Source organism: Mus caroli, chromosome 9 (genome assembly GCF_900094665.2).
Source record: "Mus caroli chromosome 9, CAROLI_EIJ_v1.1, whole genome shotgun sequence".
NCBI classification, from domain to species: domain Eukaryota; kingdom Metazoa; phylum Chordata; class Mammalia; order Rodentia; family Muridae; genus Mus; species Mus caroli.
The window spans coordinates 22,677,884-22,697,875 of record NC_034578.1 but is presented as its reverse complement, the minus strand read 5'-3'; the positions used below and the strand labels follow the sequence as shown (position 1 = coordinate 22,697,875).

Sequence of the window (19,992 nt, the reverse complement as noted above, 5' to 3'; positions counted from 1 at the left end):
TTCCTCCAGAGTCTGGTGTCTGGCCTTTAACGCATCCTATCACCAGGCATTAAATGTGTGTGTGTGTGTGGCCTGGCTGGTTTTCTTTTCTTTGTTTGTTCTTGGTTTTTTTTTTTGTTTGTTTGTTTTTTTGTTTTTTTGTTTTTTTTGGATAGTTTTGTTTGGGTGCTGGACCTTTTAAAAAAATTGTAATTATTTTTGGGTTATTTTCTGCACTTGTTATAACTTGTAGCACGTGGTCTGGAGTGGATAGAAGAAAGACTATATGTGCTAAAAAGAGCAAAAGAATTCACAAAACCTGAAACCACAATAGGAATACACAAATAGAAGTCCAGAAACACAGAAGCCCCTGGGAAATGACAGAAGACCTAACTAACATTCATATCAGTGGGTGGTAGGAGCGAAAGGAAGGGCACAGGCTGAGGGAGTACTTAACAAAATAGTACATCGTTCACCCCTGTGGCGCTAGTTTTTAAAAAGGCGATTGGGAATGGACTTGTTTCCCTGATTTCTTTCTCAGTCTGTCTTTGGTATATAGGAAGGCTGTGGATTTGTAAACTGTTACTTTGCTCGAAGTGCTTATCAGATGTATGAATTTCCTGGAGTCTTCTGTTCTTGCTCCTTCCTCTCTCTGATCTTTGTGTTGTGAGCCAGCTGGCTGCAGTTTAAGGAAGCCAAGGCCGAGATAACCCTGATGATACTCCCTTTTTATTCCCAGTGCCGATAGGCATTTGGGGACAAAGGGAGGCTGGGATATCTTGCAGGCTCTGCTGTACAGGGACCAGAGACAATAGCTTCTTGTGGACACTGTTCTTGAAGACCCTGGATCTAGATGCTGGCTGCAAGCCTGGTGTAGCATTATGGTGTCAAGGTTGTGGGACACCACCTCCCCACCTCCCCACCTCCCCATCCCAACTCTTGACGTATTTTCATCCAGCCATCGGCACTGCATCAGGCCTGACAGACATAAGTTCTGACTGGAGGTTGTGTGTCTGAGGCACCCGAGAAAGCAGGAGCTGCAAGGACCTTCGCTCCCTGGCTTCCAGTGATGGCATACCTCAGGTGACCCTTTCTGCTTCCCCTGACGTTGCTAGAGTCCAAGACCCCGGCCCTGCCAGCTCTTTGAGGCACATGCCCGTCCTGAATTCCCCCCCGACTCCAACATCCTGAGTATGCTCACCGGAGGCCTCTAGACTTCCCACACAGTGTTCTATAGGTCAGCCAGTCAGGCACCCACAAGGATTTGTGGTGCTAGTACCCAGGACTTTTTTTTCAAGTCTCTCTGCCCTAGCTCTTTCCTCTGGAAATCCCTCTTACCCTACCCTACTGTGGGTCTGCACATTGACTCTGGGCATGTCAGGGAGGTGAGGATGGGGAATATGTGCTTTGGTTGAATCCTTCCAGCCTCCCTGTATCCTGTTCATGGAGTGTCCCACCTTTCCTGAATCTTTCCCTGCCCAGTGCCCAACTTCGTCCTGTTGTGATGTGTCCAATGGGGGCGAGTGCGCACGCGGGGGGGGGGGGGGTTGTGGGAGTCCTGGAATTGGGGGACTCGGGTGGAACCGGGTGGAGCTACAGCCTCCCTTATCCCAGGTTCTCTGGGAGAACGCCTCTGATGGATGTCCTTTGCCACAAGCCTCTAGAAGTTTCTGAAGCAACTTTCTAGTCCTTGTGACTCAAGGGGCCACCATGTTTCCCCTGTTACTGTCTCTTTTCCTTACAGCAAGCATCGTTCCTGGAAGAGATTCATGGCCATCTTCTTCCTGCCAACTGTCCTATCAGGTTTTGCTCCTCACTCAGAGGAGGTGTTTAAGTCTCCTGCCAGGTTGGTGCGGGTAGGGAGTGGGAAGCTTCGTCCCTTTTCCTGGGGAAAATAAGGGGCATAAGCAGTCCCCTGTGTTCTGCTAACAGGAGCCTCGCTGTCGCAGAGGTTTGCCGCTGTTTCTGCATACTCCTTTTCTTTTTCCCCTCCAATCTAGGTTCAGTTGGTCTAATCTGACCCCGTCTGAGCTGAAGAACAGATTTGTAGGGCTTAGCACTAAAACCAATGCTCTGGGTAAAGCATACTTCACCCTGGAAGGTCACAAATTCATGATCGTTGGAGGCTCCATACACTACTTCCGGGTGCCCAGGGAGTATTGGAAGGACCGCTTGTTGAAGCTGCAGGCCTGTGGATTCAACACTGTCACTACGTGAGTACCCCACTACTACCTTCAAGACATATGTCCTGACAGACAGCTGCAGACTGGCAAAATTGGGGTTCTGTTTTTGAGAGCACGATATGAAGGCTTAGCTCTAGAATAGCCATTTCCAGCTGGTCCTTTTACATTTGTGTCCAGTTGCCACTTAAATATCATACGTAGCTTGCTCTTCAATCAAAGTTTTGGATAAAGTTGATAAGAGGATGGGTCCTTTTTCAGCAAATGCCATTGGATCATCTATGAGCCACTAGCCTTAGTGACATGCTGAAGGCATTTTATATAAAATGTGTGTATGTGTGTGTGTATTATATATATATATATAATACACAAATATATATATATTTACTTACAGATATGCATTTTAATATTCTTATTTTTAGTGATGCAAGATCTTAATCTGAAACTTCTAGAAGAGCTACATAGTATTTGTTTTTGTTTTTATTCCCGGACAATCTCATACACATATAGTGAAGTTTGGTAATTTTTGCCTTCCATTAAATTCTTAAACCCCACCTTCCCACTGAAAGTCTTCTTCCCAACAAATAGTGTTCCTACTTTCATGTCTTCATGGGTGTGACAGACTCACTTTAGTTAGGGCTCCTTGCATGAGCATGAATGGGAAGTTATTTCCTGGGACATGGGTAATTTATCAGTGGCCACACCACTAAAGGAAGTGATGGTCCTTTCCCTAGCAACCATTAACTGTCTATAGTTCCTGTCATATCCATAAACCTTTCCTTCTCCCATGATGAAATGGGGACAGGTCCAGTCTTGTGACAATCTTGTGCAGGTGATCACAGCTCTACTGAGCTCATGGGTGCAATGGCTATGTTGTAGCCAGAAAAAGTCATTTGCCACACACCTGCTCAGCCTTTGACCCTTCTGCTTGTTCCATCTCCTCCCTGGTGAAGTTTCCTGAGCTTTGGAGGGGTGATGCCGGCAAACCTTTTAGAGTTGAGCTCTGCAGCATTCCCTATTCTTAGCACTTTGACCAGCTGCTGCAGTTAGAAATTCTTCAATGAAAGCTGGGAGTAGCACTAATATATGGATACAGACATGAGTATTTAGAAGTTAACTTTATTAACTTACAGCTTAGTGTTCTTTTTTTTTTTTTTATGGAACTCCTGAATGTACAAACAAGCAGTCCTTTACTTGTGTGCCGTCTCTTGGGCTCTTTTCTTTCAGTTTGTCTTTCCATTTTTTTTTTTGGTTTTCTTTTATTATATTTTATATTGTTATATTTTATTATCTTTTAAAAGCCCTTTCTTTTCTAATGAGAGACAGGAAGGGAGCGAATCCAGATGGAAAATGAGAAACAAATGGGAGGAGTAGAGGGAGGGAAAACTGCAATTAAGATATATTATGTGAGAAGAGATTATTTTCAATAAAGGAAAAAACAAAACAAAAAAACTGCCCAAACAAAACAAAGTAGACCACATTTCTATTGAGTAAACTGATAGTACTAGTTTCCTCCCTGTAGTCTATGATTTTTCTAGCCATCTGCCCAGGTTTATAGAGGTAGGCATGAGGTACCTCCTATGGAGCAGGCTTCAAATCCAGTAAAAGATCAGTTGGTTAGCCCATTACCATTCATGCAATTATTGGGTCAATGGGCACATCTTGCTAGACTGGTGCTATTAGAGCCTGAAGGTTTCATAGATAAGACTGCTAATGAGTTTCCTCCTTCCTTCCCTCTGTCCATCTCTCCCTCCCTCTTTCCCTCTCTCCTTCCTTTCCTGCTCTCTCCCTCCCTCCCTTTCTTTTTCTCTTCTTCTCTCCCTTTTCTCCTTTGTCTCTCTTCATCCTTCTCTTTCTCTTTTCCTCTTCCTCTTCTGGGTTTTTTACTTCTTTATTATATTTTTGATTAATTAGAGAAGTCTGCTACTTGCATGATCAACCCATGAAGATCTATTAAGAAACATCAATAAAAAGATAAATTCAGTTGCGTGAAACTCAATCTCTAATGTATGGAAAGAGAAGGAGTGCAAAAATTATCAGCAAAATGCCATTTAATATATAATAATGTGTATATATATATATACATTAATACATTTGTATATATACATTATATATAAATATATATATAATGTTTTGCATCTATAATATTAGTGATATGAATGCGAGAATACTTAATTTCACATTGCCTTTTTAATTCTTCATTGGTCATCATGAGTTATAGTATATTGAGCATTAAAAAAAAAAAAAAGAAAGAAAGCTGCCTCTTCAGTTGACCTCAAATGTCTACACACTGTTCATCCATTCATCCTATAGCGCCAGAGCAAAACAACAAACATGGCTTGAGCATCAGAGACCTTTCCTCTTGTATGTCCTCCACCATGCTTTGGTGGCAAAGCTTAACACCTACTTACTGAAACCCACCAAAGAAAATGGGAAGCTGAGAGGCAGCAAACTGATGCGTGGCTCACTTAACGCACTAATGATTAAGTCAGAAATAATTGAGTTTCTCTAGCTTTTGCAATGCAGGTGATAAAAACCTTGCATGCACTAGCAAGCAGTCTACTGGTGGGTTATATTCCCAGCCTCTAATTATTGAGTTTTACTAAGAGCTATTAGTGGCATCATATAATTTTTTCCACTCCTCTTGAAGTGGTGATTTACATTTACAATTTTGCTGATATTTAGTCACCTAGAGTCCTTGAATAAACTCTACTTATAAGACAAATAGAAGTGTACGTGCATCCATTGACTAGTAGACTTGGTTTAGTAGAGGTGTATTATAAATTTGCTCATCTATAGCTATAGCTGAAATTGATTTAAATTTTATGTGTGCCCTTATACATACTTCATCTCAATTTTATAAATAAGGTATTAGAATGAATCTTTTTCTATTCTTTGAAAATGATTTATACGGACTTAATTTTACAGTGAATGCTCATTAAAGTTTACCTGTAAGATCCTGTGATGTAATCTATAGCTATGAGGTGATGATTCAGGGACTTTCAGTAATTATGAAATCATGTCTTCTCTTTCTCCCGAGTATATCCCATTTGTCTATGTCTTTCCCTTTCTGTTCTACTTTGGATTTACTCAGACTAAAAATTTTCCATTTTTCTGTCCTATACTTACTAGAAGCTAAACATTGTGTTGTATAATTGGGCCATTTTTTTTTCCTTTTTAAATCTCATTTTGTGCTTTTTAGTCTTCTTAAACAAGTAGTTTGCAGCCTTGTTGCTCATTTCTGTCTATTAGCTTTTCTGTTTCACAGTTTCTGAGTTACGCACAAATCCCCATGTCCTTGTCATTTGACTTAATATCTCCTCTCCTTACATCTTCTTTTCTTCCGAGTTGAATATGCTGCTTTAAAAGACATTTTCTTTCAAATATTTTATACATTTTGTTGATTTCTTTTCTTCTTGATCCATTAGCTACTTGGAGATATGTTTCCTTTTATTTGTGTATTCTCATCTTTATCTTTTTATAGCTGTCACCTTCTAATTTTGTGGCACTATGGGACTTTTGGAATGTAAATGAAATTTCCTTTGATAATCTCTGTTGATTCTTTTTAGTTGCATTTTCCTGATTCCCTCTTCTCCATAGGACCATAGTGATTAAAGATGCTTGAGACACACATGTGGGTTTTATAGTCATGAGTTCTGGAGATTTTCACTCTGGTCCTCACACTTGTGGGACAAGCACTTGCTCTCCCTGTCATCCCCACACAGATCCTGATGTTTAGTTAAATCTATATCCTTATCGTTCCTTTGCTCTTTGCTGTCTTTGCTTCTTAGGCATTTCATTCACCCAACTCTGGCTGTGAAGCTGATTCATCCATCTTTTCTCTCAGATATCTCTTCTCTTTTTTACTCAATGCTATGTTACTAAGAGGATAGAAAGTCATGATAGTGTATTTTCTGGATGGATCTTTTCTCTCCATTTGCATATCTATTTGCAAATTAAGAACATATTTGCTTGCTATTAGTTGCAGGAACAATTTTATCTTATCTACACTGAAAACAAATATTTGAGCCGGGGGTGGTGGCACACACCTTTAATCCTAGCACTCGGGAGGCAGAGACAGGCGGATTTCTGAGTTTGAGGCCAGCCTGCTCTACAGAGTGAGTTCCAGGACAGCCAGGGCTACATAGAGAAACCCTGTCTCAAAAAACCAAAAAAAAAAAAAAAAAAAAAAAAAAAAAAAAAAAAAAAAAAAAAAAGAAGAAAGAAAACAAATTTTTGCATACATTTTCCTTAGTTACTTATAAGTAGCATTTATCACTCTCATTGTGTTCTCACAAGTTTACAACTATACATGGGTATTATTTTCAACAGACCAACATTTTCATTCCTCCATCTTAAAGTCAGTCAGTCACAATATCATACAACACTTTTATCACTTCAATTTTCCCACTGCACAAATACTATTCTTATTTTAATTCATTCTTAGAAATAATTATTAAGAGCTGTATACATTTTTATTTTTTCTCATTCTCTATATGATTGATAGTTATTTTACAGAGTAGGTCTATGAGAGAAAAACATATAAACTTGTAGAAACCTAGAATAATTGGCATACTGAAACATATTGGATAATAGGGAAAACATGGATCTGTCTGCATAGCAGAGGTTAATTTTCATTGGAAACTTCAACTCACTGCAACATAGAGATACACTGGAGCTTGGTCTGGCCACTGTATGAATAGGGGGTAATATGATGCTTATTGTATTTCTCTGTCCCCTCTTCCAGCTACATCCCATGGAACCTCCATGAGCAAGAGAGGGGGAAATTTGACTTCTCTGAAATCCTGGACTTGGAGTATGTGGTCTTTCTGCCTCTGTGAGCTGACCCAAGGAGGATATTCCTGGGGGGCGGGGGTGCAGATACTGGAGATTGAAGAGAAGCCCTCAGTATGTCTCAGTTCTACTTTGAGAACAGAGAGGGCCTGAGTCTGAAGTGTTGTTTGCAGGGTCTGCAACCCAGAATTTGGATATTCCCTAGTCATGGCTTTTCATCTTGCAGCTTCTGACCCCCCATTTTCCCCATTGTGATGCCTGGAGCTAGTGCAGACCCATCTCACAGGTCTCTGGCCTCCTCCATGTGGCAGAGATACATTCTGATACATTCTGTTAATCTTTTCTTTTTTAAAAAATAAAGTGTGTTATGAAGTTTTCCTCTTAACCTAGCTAGCTCACAAATAATTGAGACTGAAACTAGATTTATTTCTACAGCTTTAAGTGTGCAACGACTGAGCAGTATTACCGTCTTTTAACCCCCTAAACTAATCTGGCTACTTCCCAGTCAAATTCCCTGATACATGAATTTTAGTACTGACCTGACACTCTGCGCTCCAGGTGTTTTCTTATCCCAACTCCAGGACTCTCTCCCCGTGGATAATCCTCACTTCTTCTGCTCTCCCCCACCCCCTCCAACTTCTGGCTGGGAGGAGATCCAGCCCTCTTCTGTCCCCTACTCAGTCACTGACTGAGCAGCTAGCTTTATTGACTAATCAGAAAATAATTTGGGAGCTATGTTTACACAACATCGGGACAGAAGATTCTCAGAATAAGTATTGTGACCAGATATGGGGGCACAGAAATTAGCATTTGAATAATACAAGTATAATCTTTTCACAGTGCACAAACATTATGTCTACAATGTTTGTTTGAGGAGAAGCCGCCCCAACTCACCTCTGGTTGAGAGAGAAAGGGAAGGAAGATGATGACATCTCTACACCCTGTGGTGTCTGTGGGCTCCCTCTATACCCAGCCTCTTTGGACCATCCAGAAAGGGGCTGACTTTGTTTCTCTTTCTAGGGCCTATGTTTTGCTTGCTAAGACTATTGGGCTGTGGGTGATTCTTCGACCAGGACCATACATCTGTGCTGAGATTGACCTGGGTGGATTACCTAGGTGAGCTACCATGAGTGAGTCCATGTTGTGACTTAGTAAGGTGTTTTACTTTGCAGTAAGTAATTTTTCAAGCAAGTAAGTATAGTTGTCACTGTCACTAATTGTTTTAAATTGAACTCTGTACTTCCTGCCCCGATAGTGGAATGATATCTGGAGAGTGGGGGAGATTTAGATGCCTCTGACATCCTGTTTTTCAGAAGCATACTGGTGATGTGGGTCTTGGTGCATTGAATATGTGGCGATTAAGACCAGTATAAAGACAGATTTAGGAATACAGGGCTTGCCATCTTGTTGTTCCACTGAAAAGGTGTAATGCACATGTGAATTCTTTTCATGAACTGAAAGAAAGGGAATCAAGGCTCTAGAGGAATATGATCACAACTACTGTGCTTCTTCTAGAGACCTCAGTTGTGTCTCTGGTTGAAGGCAGGTGACCTTTTTCTATACACTGAGATCTCAGCTCCTTCTCTGTCTTCTTGCTTTTCTGACTTGTTCTTTTACGATGACACCTTCCCTCAGTCCAGTAGATAGAGGCACAGGGTTCTCTTCTGTCATCCTTCTCAGTGTCTGGACACGTGTCCTTCTAGGCTCTGCTTTTAGGTGAGCCTCGTTGCTCCTAAGGTCAGAAAATAAAACAAAGCTTTTCTTTAAGATAAGGCTCTGCTACAACTAGGTGACACATGAAAAAATCATGAGCCTACATTGTAGGAGTATTGGAGAAACCAGTTTCTGCTTGAATGCCTTCAGGAGCCTGACCCTTCCCTGCCTAGTTGATTGGCCTGGGAACTACTATTCTGCCTGAAGTCTTAGGTATTTGAGGAAAATGTGACCCTGTGCCTGAGGAGTAGAGACCATTCAAAGGGCTAAGGGACCATATTCTAAAGAGCTGAAGGGAAGTGTGGAAAAAATACTAGGACTCGGAAGCATTGCCAGAGTCAGTCTTTCAGCCTAACTTATTAGAGCTGGGACCATGTGATACAGATTCCCTGAACAGTTTGAGCATTCTGGTGCTACGGTCATTGTGTGGACAGAGACATACAAGCTATAGGTGGCTCTGAGCAGAGAGATCTGTTGTGCTCTGCTGGCCAGATCCATCCTGTCTCCTGCTTCCTGCTTCACATACTAATGTTTTGCCTCTTGTCCCTAGCTGGCTTCTGCGCAATCCTGTGGCAGATCTGAGAACAACCAACAAAGGCTTTATTGAGGCTGTCGATAAGTATTTTGATCATCTGATTCCCAAAATACTTCCTCTCCAGGTGAAAATGTTCTTTCTAAATTCATCAAAAAAAAAAAAAAAAAAAAAAAAGCAGGCGGGGGAGTGTTGTAGAAATGAAAGTACTTTATTAACAGGGTTGGAAAAATCATACACTGAAGTTAGAAGAGCATTAGCATTGCATCACAGGCAGCATGATAGCATCTTAAAGGAAGAGTTTCCAATTCTAAAAGACAGGGGAGTTTATGACTATTATAAATTTTATTGTTTTGTGTTTGGAGGGGTTAGATGAGCTCCATACTAAGTGACCAGCTTGACCTAGCCTGTATGTCAAGAGTCACAGGCAGGAAAACACTAAAGTAAGATTGTAATTTAGACTGCCACAGCATACTTTATTCTCTGTCTCAGAGAGTACAAGAAAGCTTGGTCTGATTTCTGATGGGTGGAAGGTCTGCTAGAAGATATGCGATCTAACAACATTTACTTTGGGGAAATACTTGTGGCTTACCACCAAGTAGGCAATTCCCAGTTGCTCTAGGCTACCAAATGGATTGTCTTACAAGTTAGATCTAGACCCTCAAGTTAAGCATGGAATCTTGACTTGATCCTTGTGGCTTTGCCCCAGACCTTTGAAAAAGACATCATATGAAACAGAGGTACTACAAAAGGTTGTTCCAAGTGACTATATGTACCGGATACCTGCTAAGTTCACTAATCAGCTCATTGATAGTGGCTACTCTAAATTACTCCTGTTATTTTAGCTGGTAAATTTTGGGGGAAATGCAATACTACAATGTGTGTGTATGTGTGTGTGTGTAAAATAAATTCTTCTCATGCCCCACACTATTTTATTTGTCTCTTTAGGAGACAAGCATTTTTCTTAACCATACTTTTATATAACCCCCCAAAATTTGCATGTTCTTTTAACACAAAGCACAGAACTCCCTGTAGGTGTTTTCTTGCCACTTGAGAAACTATATCTGAACATTGTCATTCTTACATGCTTTTGTTCTATTCACAGATATTGGAAGTTTTCAGCTTTATGCATGGAAGTTTTCAGTTTATAATACATGATGTGGTTGATTTTGTGCATCAGTTTGTATCTATGCGATTACTGTTTCTGGTTTGGTATCTCCCAGTGAGAAAAACACAGACACTGTGCCCCTCCATTCTTTACAGGATAGCTGATGCTTGAAGAAAATGATGTCTTTCATTTTTATAGTCAGCCTGCAGCACAGACTGAGACGTGACATTAATGTCCTTATATCATGCCATACAATTTGTAAGACACCAATTGTCCAGTTTTTATAATGTTCTTTGGTTTGATAAGTAAAATATAAATGTCTCTTAAAAGTATGACTGTGAGTTAAATAATAAACTTATTGATATAGCCTGAGACAGGGAAGATAGCCAATTCTCAGGAATTTTCCAAAAAGGTGTTTAAAAATGTCATCCTTGCAGCTGAGGATGAGATGCTGATGGCCTGTGAAACCAACTGTTTTCTTCTTGGATACTGATAGCATCCAGTTAGTTCTTACTGAGCACAGGCTCTGTGCAGCTTCTATGACGATGGGAAAATGGAAACCAGTCTGTTTAGAAGGCAAAGAGGAAGGTACATAAAAGAGAGCTGTGTGAAGTTCCTGCTCACAGGGGTTGTGGGAGTGGATAGGAAGCCTATGTAATAGATTAGGTGGGAAGGTGGGTAGTGAGATATGGAAGTGGGTTTGTGGGATTGAGAGCTCACAGCTAATGAATATGAGAAATAGAAAATAAACTCTTGCTCCTATAGCCATAAAACATTGTGAAAGGTAAGACACCTTCAGGAGCTTGTGTGCCTAAAGATGAATGACGATGCCTGTCTCCAGCAGATCTGAGAGAAAGCACCACATCAGTTCTGGTGTCGTTATTAGCATCCTGGACTCCAGGTGTTTGCTCCAATAGAAAGATTGTCCTTCAACTGTCGTGTGTTTGCTTCTCAGTACCGCCATGGTGGTCCTGTTATTGCTGTCCAAGTAGAGAATGAATATGGTTCATTTCAAAAGGATAAGAACTACATGAGTTACTTGAAGAAGGTAAGGATCGTTGCTTTGCATCTACACTTTTATGTCTTTTTCTTAATTTTGTGTCTTTCCGTGGGTGACATGTGACTTTTCTTGGAGAGATGTGAACAAACTTGTTAAAATACTGATGACAGAATGAAGAAACGATTCCACCCAAGGCTAGCTTAGTGAATCAGTGAGTCTATTGGAGTTTCTTATAGGAGCATGGGAGGTTCAAAGATAGCTGCATCACTGAAAAGCTAAACTGTGCTATCTTTGGAGCTTGCCACATGACTTGCAGGTAATCTGACCTGTTATAATCTCCCCTCCACAGCAGCTGTTACTGCTTATGAAACTTTGGGGAGGAGCCTTAGGAATCTCCCGTTTCAGGAGCTTTCTGATCCATCTACGTTTTGTTTACTTCCAACACAGAAATTGGGAATGAATGGCCTGAACTCAGTCATAGTTGTTCAGCTAATATTATTTTTCTTGATTGTTTAAAAAAACTGGGTGTGACCGTGTACACCTGCAATCTCAGCTTGTGGGAGGCAGAGGCAGGAGGATCAAGAGCTCAAGAGCATCCTCAGTTACAGAGCAAGTTCAAAGGGAGCCTAGGCTATAGGAAGCCCTATCTTTTATAATACATTGGAAACCAGAAGGCATGTCAGAGTCTCTGAAGCTGGTGTTATAGAAGGTTGAGAACTGCTTAGTGTGTGTGCTGGGTACCATACTTGGGTCCTTTGGAATAGCAGTAAATGATTTTAACCACAGTCATCTCTCTAACCTCATTTGGTGGTATTTAAAGAAGACATGTAAAAAATTTAAGAAGATTTAGTGCATTATTTATTTATTTATTTATTTATTATTATTTAGATATTTTCTTTATTTAAATTTCAAATGTTATCCCATTTCATGGTTTCCCCTCCAAAAACCCCCTATCCCTTTCCCCTTTTCCCTGCTCACCATCCGACCCACTCCTGCTTCCTGGCCCTGGCATTCCCCTATACTGGGGCATAGAACTTTCACAGGACCAAGGGCCTCTTCTTCCACTCATGACCTACTAGGCCATCCTCTGCACATATGCAGCTAGAGACATGAGTCCCAGGGAGCTCTGGGAGTACTGGTTAGTTCATATTGTTGTTCCTCCCATGGGGCTGGCAAACCGCTTCAGCTCCTTGGGTACTTTCTCTAGTTCCTTTATTGGGGAACCTGTGCTCAGTCCAATGGATGGCTTCTGTATTTGTCAGGCACTGGCAGAGCCTCTCAGGAGGCAGTTATATCAGACTCCTGTCAGCAAGCTCTTGTTGGCATCCACAATAGTGTCTGAGTTTGGTGGTTGTATATGGGATGGATCCCTAGGCGGGGCAGACTCTGGATGGTCATTCCTTCACTCTCTGCTCCACACTCTGTCTCTGTAACTCCTTCCATGGGTATTTTATTCCCTATTCTAGGGAGGAATGAAGTATCCACGCATTGGTCTTCCTTCTTCTTGAGTTTCTTGTGTTTTGCAAGTTGTATCTTGGTATTCTAGGTTTCTGGGCTAATATCCACTTATCAGTGAGTGTATATCATGTGTGTTCTTTTGTGATTGGGTTACCTCACTCAGGATGATAACCTTCATATCCATCCGTTTGCCTATGAATTTCATATATTCATTGTTTTTAATTGCTGAGTAGTACTCCATTGTGTTAATGAACCACATTTTCTGTATCCATTCCTCTGTTGAGGGATATCTGGGTTGTTTCCAGCTTCTGGCTATTATAAATAAGGCTGCTATGAACATAGTTGAGCATGTATCCTTATTATATGTTGGAGGATCTTCCTGGTATATGCCCAGGAGTGGTATTGCTGGATCCTCTGGTAGTACCAATTTTTCTGAGGAACCGCAAAACTGATTTCCAGAGTGTTTGTACCAACTTGAAATCCCACCAGCAATAGAGGAGTGTCTCTCTTTCTCCACATCCTTGCCAGCATCTGTTGTCACCTGAGGTTTTAATCTTAGCCATTCTGAAGGAAGCCCTATCTTAAACATCAATAGCAACACTAACACTAGTGTTAGTATCAATAGTTACCACTTAACTTCATGTCTATGATTATATGTGGCTACATGAACATAATAGGTACACAAGGAAGACCCCATGCTTTCTGAGACATCTGTCTGATTCCCAGGCTGTATGGTCCAAGCAGAGTTTTCAGAATATAGCTCCCCCTTGCTACAGATATAGTAGGGTTTCTTGTTTTTGTTGATAGAATCCATACAGAGTTTAAGCTTTGTGAAGTTGATTGGTACTCTTAGGACCCAACCAAGTTAGCCTCTCCCTGATAACAATTCAGAATTTGAGATCAACAGACATAATAATTTAAAAACATAAAATACAGGTTTATTTACAGCAATGTTGCGGCAATAGCCTTCTTTGCCAATCTGAGAGCTCCTGCAAAAGTAGAAGACTGGTGATGGAGTTCTTAAAGGCACAAATCACCAGTGTCTCAACTTGGGATTTTCTGCTATATGAGGAGTTATGTTTTTTGTTTTTGTTTTATTCTTTTCCTGAACAAGCAGTGGTTAAGTGAGATTACAGAAGCAGAATGAGCATCTAGTTAATATTGTAGGATAACAATTACATAATAAGAGGAAGGGAGAATAATTTTAGGAAGCAAACCAAGTGGCTCTGAGCTCAGTCTCTTCATTAGATTGCTCTCAGAACTTGGCTGTTGACAGGGCTGACTTCAGGGCCATGTTCTAGACATCCCGTGGTCAACAATCATAAGAGCAAGAATAAGGTCCTGCTGACTCCAGGGTTTTTCCCTTCCCTTCCCTTCCCTTCCCTTCCCTTCCCTTCCCTTCCCTTCCCTTCCCTTCCCTTCCCTTCCCTTCCCTTCCCTTCCCTTCCCTTCCCTTCCCTCCCCTCCCCTCCCCTCCCCTTTCTTTTCTCTTCTTCTCTCTTCTTTCATCCCCCCTTCTCATACTAGTCTGAAACTCAGTTTAAAATGGAGCTAGTTTTTAACTACTATAATAGCACCAAATGTCTTCGATATTTTTTATTTCTTTGTTGTAATTTATATACTTCCATAGTATGGCCTTTGAGAAACGCAGCTCTCATTTACCATGGATGCCAGGGCCCATAGGCCTCCACTGCTTTAGTGCAACAACTGGAACTACATCAAGCTGAGTCTAACATAACAATTTCTTCATTGCCTACATTGTAGATGGTCATTCTACATTCGAGCCTTTCTGTGTTAGTCAATTTCACACTGCTCCAACAGATACCTTACATACTTTAAATTAAAGTAGTCATATGCATGTATGAAAAGTCATGATGAAACCTACTATCCTGTATAATGAATATATGCCAACCAAAAAAAATAAAGGATACTTGAAATAATTAACCTATAAGCAGAATAGACTTATGCTGACCCATAGCTTTGTAACTCCAGCCCACGATTGGTTATCTCTAGTGGGATTTGTGTTGAAAGACAATGCATATCACCACACGAATCGAGAGAGAATCAAACCACTTACCTCCTGATCTGGTAGTGCAAGGAAAGAGAAAGAAATTGGACCACCATCAGTCTCCTTTCAGAACATACTGCCAATGACCTAAAAGCCTCTCCACTTTTTAAAGTATCTACCATCTCCCACAAGCATCATGCTGAGTACCAATCTTTTTTTCCATATGCATATTTGGGAGACATTGCATATACCTGTTTTGTAGTTCACAGTATCTCCATCTGAACCAAACTGTCTGTGTTATTTAATTTTACAATATCTGTTCTTTCCCATGAGAGAAAGAAAAGTGGGTTCATAACATTCATTTTCTTAACAGGCTTTGCTGAAGAGAGGGATTGTAGAGCTCCTCTTGACCTCAGATGATAAGGATGGAATTCAGATTGGCTCTGTCAATGGAGGTACTGATTTATAGTCATTTTATAGGACAACCAAGGCTCTTAGCCAGCCAATAGAAACTGTAAAAAAGTACCAAAGAGAACCAGATGCATATATGATCCTCTTTCTCATGTCAATTGAAATGAATCCCAGAGATTTGATATAATACAAAACGAAGTTCAACATTAAAGCTAAGAGTCCAAACACCACATGTGTGATCCAACCCCCCCTTTGAACAGAGCACTGATGGAGCTCTTCACTTTGAGTACATCTTTTAATTTTTAAAATAATTTCCATAGGTAGGGATCTAGGCTGGTGCAGGACATTGTTTAGATCCCTGCACATCCCATCATCATGGATAGTCTCACAGGGAACAATAGAATGGATGTAAATGACACACAGTATATGGCTACATTCTCAGTTCTGGCATCATAAATCTTAGTCTACTCAAGGTAGATACTTGGAAGATCCCAAAGAGTTTAGTTGAACCCCAAAGTGATAATAGTATGGGAAATTACCAAGATATGAGCATGTGGTTTGGTCCAGAAAACATGATGAGGTGATCTTTAGTGCATATAGGTAGCTATTGTGAACTGCTTTCATTTTATTTTATTTTTTTTTGGGGGGGGTGTATAGCTTTGATCCTATTACCATACCTTGGAAAGTTTTAAAACTGGGATCAGAAACTTTCCTTTAGTTTCTAGGCATTGTTATGTTAGCTGCCTTGCCTTGGTCCACCTATTTGTACAAAGTGTGGTTAAATTAAAAAAGATAGTGTTCCTGCATAGATGATTTGGCAATAGTTATGGCAGTCCTTTGTGTTTTCCAAAATGGGTTACAAACAGCATCTTGTTACTACTTTTACTCATCCTGTTTCCACCCACACCCCAAGTTTCTGATGATCTTTGTCAGAATGTTTCAGAAGTACTTCTTTCTCTACAGCATTGACTACTATCAATATGAATTCATTTACTAAGGATTCCTTTATTAAGCTTCATAAAATGCAGGTAAGATTTTAAGCAACATAGAGTTTTATTTGTCTTTTCTCAAGATCTCGTTAACTATGAAACTGATGTTAAAGAACACAGGAGGTGATACAGATATAACCATTTTACCCTGAACCTTGGTGGGGTTCAAAGCCACTTGGTGAGAAATGGTGAAAAGAAACTTTAACCATCATCTCCATTGATGGGTTATGTTAGTGAGATTACTCTGAAAAGCATGAGGGACTTATGTCAGATGAGAAATGAATATATCATGGGGGAGCAAATGACATCCTTCCTCTCAGAAGACACAGTTAGGGAGTCGGCCAGTGGGAAGCTTGTTCTCATCTGTTGGTGCTTTGACTAGAATGTTGGGATTCTGTGCTTGTTGCCATACTGAAAACCCAGAAGAGATATTGGTGGATTACAGGTGTATTCAAGAATTGGAAGGAAATGGGTGTATATATATTTTTTTAGACATTTTCTTTATTTAAATTTAAAATGCTATCTCAAAAGTCCCAAATACCCTCCCCCTGCCTTGCTCCCCTACCCACTCACTCCCACTTTTTGGCCCTGGCGTTCCCCTGTACTGGGGCATATAAAGTTTGCAAGACCAAGGGGCCTCTCTTCCCAATGATGGCCGACTAGGCCATCTTCTGCTACATATGCAGCTAGAGACACGAGCTCTGGGGGGTACTGATTAGTTGATATTGTTGTTCCACCTATAGGGTTGCAGACTCCTTTAGCTCCTTGGGTACTTTCCCTAGCACCTCCATTGGGGGCCCTGTGTTCCATCATATAGATGACTGTGAGCATCCACTTCTGTGTTTGCCAGGCACTGGCATAACCTCACAAGAGGCAGCTATATAAGGGTCCTGTCAGCAAAATCTTGTTGGCATATGCAATAGTGTCTGGGTTTGGTGGCTGATTATGGGATGGACCCCCAGGTGAGACAGTTGTTGGATGGTCCATCCTTTTGTCTTAGCTCAAAATTTGTCTCTGTAACTCCTTTCATGGGTATTTTATTCCATATTCTAGGGAGGAATGAAGTATTCACGTGTTGGTCTTCCTTCTTCTTGAGTTTCTTGTGTTTTGCAAATTGTATCTTGGGTATTCTAGGTTTCTGGGCTAATATTCACTTATCAGTGAGTGCATAAGTGATTTCTTTTGTGATTGGGTTACCTCACTCAGGATGATATCCTCCAGATATGTTTAAGAATTTCATAAATTCATTGTTTTTAATAGCTGAGTAGTACTCCATTGTGTAAAGGTACCACATTTTCTGTATCCATTCCTCTGTTGAGGGACATCTGGGTTCTTTCCAGGTTCTAGTTATTATAAATAGGGCTTCTATGAACATAGTGGAACAAGTGTCCTTATTACCAGTTGGAACATCTTCTGGGTGTATGCCCAGTAGAGGTATTGCAGGATCTTCCGGTAGTACTATGTCCAGTTTTCTGAGGAACCTCCAGACGGATTTCCAGAGTAGTTGTACAAGCTTGCAATCCCACCAACAATGGAGGAGTGTTCCTCTTTCTCCACATCCTCGCCAGCACCTGCTGTCACCTGACTTTTTGATCCTAGCCATTCTGACTGGTGTGAGGTGGAATCTCAGGGTTGTTATGATTTGCATTTCCCTGATGATTAAGGATGTTGAACATTTTTTCAAGTGCTTCTCAGCCTGTTGGTATTCCTCAGTTGAGAATTCTTTGTTTAGCTCTGTACCCCATTTTTAATAGGGTTATTTGAATTTCTGGAGTTCAGCTTCCTGAGCAATTTGTACATATTGGATATTAGACCCATATCAGATTTAAGATTGGTAAAGAACCTTTCCCAATCTGTTGGTGGCATTTTCATCTTATTGACAGTATCTTTTGCCCTAAAGAAGCTTTGCAATTTTATGAGGTCCCATTTGTCAGTTCTTGATCTTACAGCATAGGCCATTGCTGTTCTGTTTAGGAATTTTTCCCTTGTGCCCATATCTTCGAGGCTTTTCCCCAGTTTCTCCTCTATAAATTGCATTGTCCCTGGGTTTATGTGGAGGTCTTTGATCCACTTAGACTTGAGCTTTGTACAAGGAGATAAGAATGGATCAATTCGCATTCTTCTACATGATAACCGCCAGTTGTGCCAGCACCATTTGTTGAAAATGCTGTCTTTTTTTCCACTGGATGGTTTTAGCTCNCTTGTCAAAGATCAAGTAACCATAGGTGTGTGGGTTCATTTCTGGGTCTTCAATTCTATTCCATTGATCTACCTGTCTGTCATTGTACCAGTACCATGCAGTTTTTTTTTTTTTTTTTTTTTTTTTTTTTTTATCACAATTGCTCTGTAGTACAGCTTGAGGTCAGGCATGGTTATTCCCCTAGAGGTTCTTTTATTGTTGAGAATAGTTTTGGCAATACTAGTTTATTTGTTATTTCAGATGAATTTGCAAATTGCCCTTTATAACTCTTTGAAGAATTGAGTTGGGATTTTGATGGGGATTGCATTGGATCTGTAGATTGCTTTTGGCAAGATAGCCATTTTTATTATATTAATCCTGCCAATCCATGAGCATGGAAGATCTTTCCATCTTCTGAGATCTTCTTTAATTTATTTCTTCAGAGACTTGAAGTTCTTATCATACAGATCTCTCACTTCCTTAGTTAGAGTCACACCAAGGTATTTGATATTTTTTTGTGACCATTGTGAAGGGTGTTGTTTCCCTAATTTCTTTCTCATCCTGTTTATCCTTTGTTTAGAGAAAGGCCACTGCTTTGTTTGAGTTAATTTTATATCCAGTTACTGCACTCAAGCTGTTTATCAGGTTTAGTTATTCTCTGGTGGAATTTTTAGGGTCACTAATATATACTATCATATCATCTGCAAAAAGTGATATTTTGACTTCTTCCTTTCCAATTTGTATCCCCTTGATCTCCTTTTGTTGTCAAATTGCTCTGGATAGGACTTCAAGTACTATATTGAATAGGTAGGGAGAAAGTGGGCAGCCTTGTCTAGTCCCTGATTTTAGTGGGATTGCTTCCAGCTTCTTTCCATTTACTTTGATGTTGGCTACTGGTTTGTTGTAGATTGCTTTTATTATGTTTAAGTATGGGCCTTGAATTCCTGATCTTCCCATGACTTTTATCATAAAACGGTGTTGGATTTTGTCAAATGCTTTCTCAGCATCTAACGAGATGATCATGTGATTTTTGTCTTTGAGTTTGTTTATTTAGTGTATTATGTTGATGAATTTCCGTATATTAAACCATACCTGCATCCCTGGGATGAAGCCTACTTGGTCATGAGGGATGAACGTTTTGATGTATTCTTGGATTCGGTTTTTGAGAATTTTATTGAGTATTTTTGTATCGATATTCATAAGGGAAATTGGTCTGAAGTTCTCTTTCTTTGTTGGATCTTTGTGTTGTTTAGGTATCAGACTAATTGTGGCTTCATAGAATGAATTGGATAGAGTACCTTCTGTTTCTATTTTGTGGAATAGTTTGAGGAGAATTGGAATTAAGTCTTCTTTGAAGATCTGATAGAACTCTGCACTAAACCCATCTGGTCCTGGGTTGTTTTTGGTTGGGAGACTATTAATGACTGATTTGATTTCTTTATGGGATATGAGACTGCTTAGATTATTAATCTGATCCTGATTTAACTTTGGTACCTGGTATCTGTCTAGGAAGTTGTCCATTTCATCCAGTTTTTCCAGTTTTGTTGAGTATAGCCTTTTGTAGTAGGATCTGATGATGTTTTGGATTTCCTCAGGTTCTGTTGTTATGTCTCTTTTTCATTTCTGATATTTTAAATTAGG

At 40.2% G+C, this 19,992-nt stretch overlaps 1 protein-coding gene across 1 annotated transcript in view; it reads left to right on the top strand.

The window, feature by feature from the left end:
* The first annotated feature begins 800 nt into the window (after positions 1 to 800).
* Glb1l3 (galactosidase beta 1 like 3) overlaps positions 801 to 19,992 on the top strand; it is a 43,315-nt gene continuing 24,123 nt past the window's right edge. The window contains exons 1-9 of the mRNA XM_021172421.1: positions 801 to 1,062; positions 1,724 to 1,825; positions 1,980 to 2,192; positions 6,907 to 6,975; positions 7,974 to 8,069; positions 9,217 to 9,325; positions 11,262 to 11,354; positions 15,146 to 15,227; positions 16,147 to 16,211. Coding sequence (XP_021028080.1) covers positions 1,049 to 1,062; positions 1,724 to 1,825; positions 1,980 to 2,192; positions 6,907 to 6,975; positions 7,974 to 8,069; positions 9,217 to 9,325; positions 11,262 to 11,354; positions 15,146 to 15,227; positions 16,147 to 16,211 — 843 coding nt within the window. The 5' untranslated portion in view covers positions 801 to 1,048. The remainder of the gene's footprint in view (positions 1,063 to 1,723; positions 1,826 to 1,979; positions 2,193 to 6,906; positions 6,976 to 7,973; positions 8,070 to 9,216; positions 9,326 to 11,261; positions 11,355 to 15,145; positions 15,228 to 16,146; positions 16,212 to 19,992) is intronic.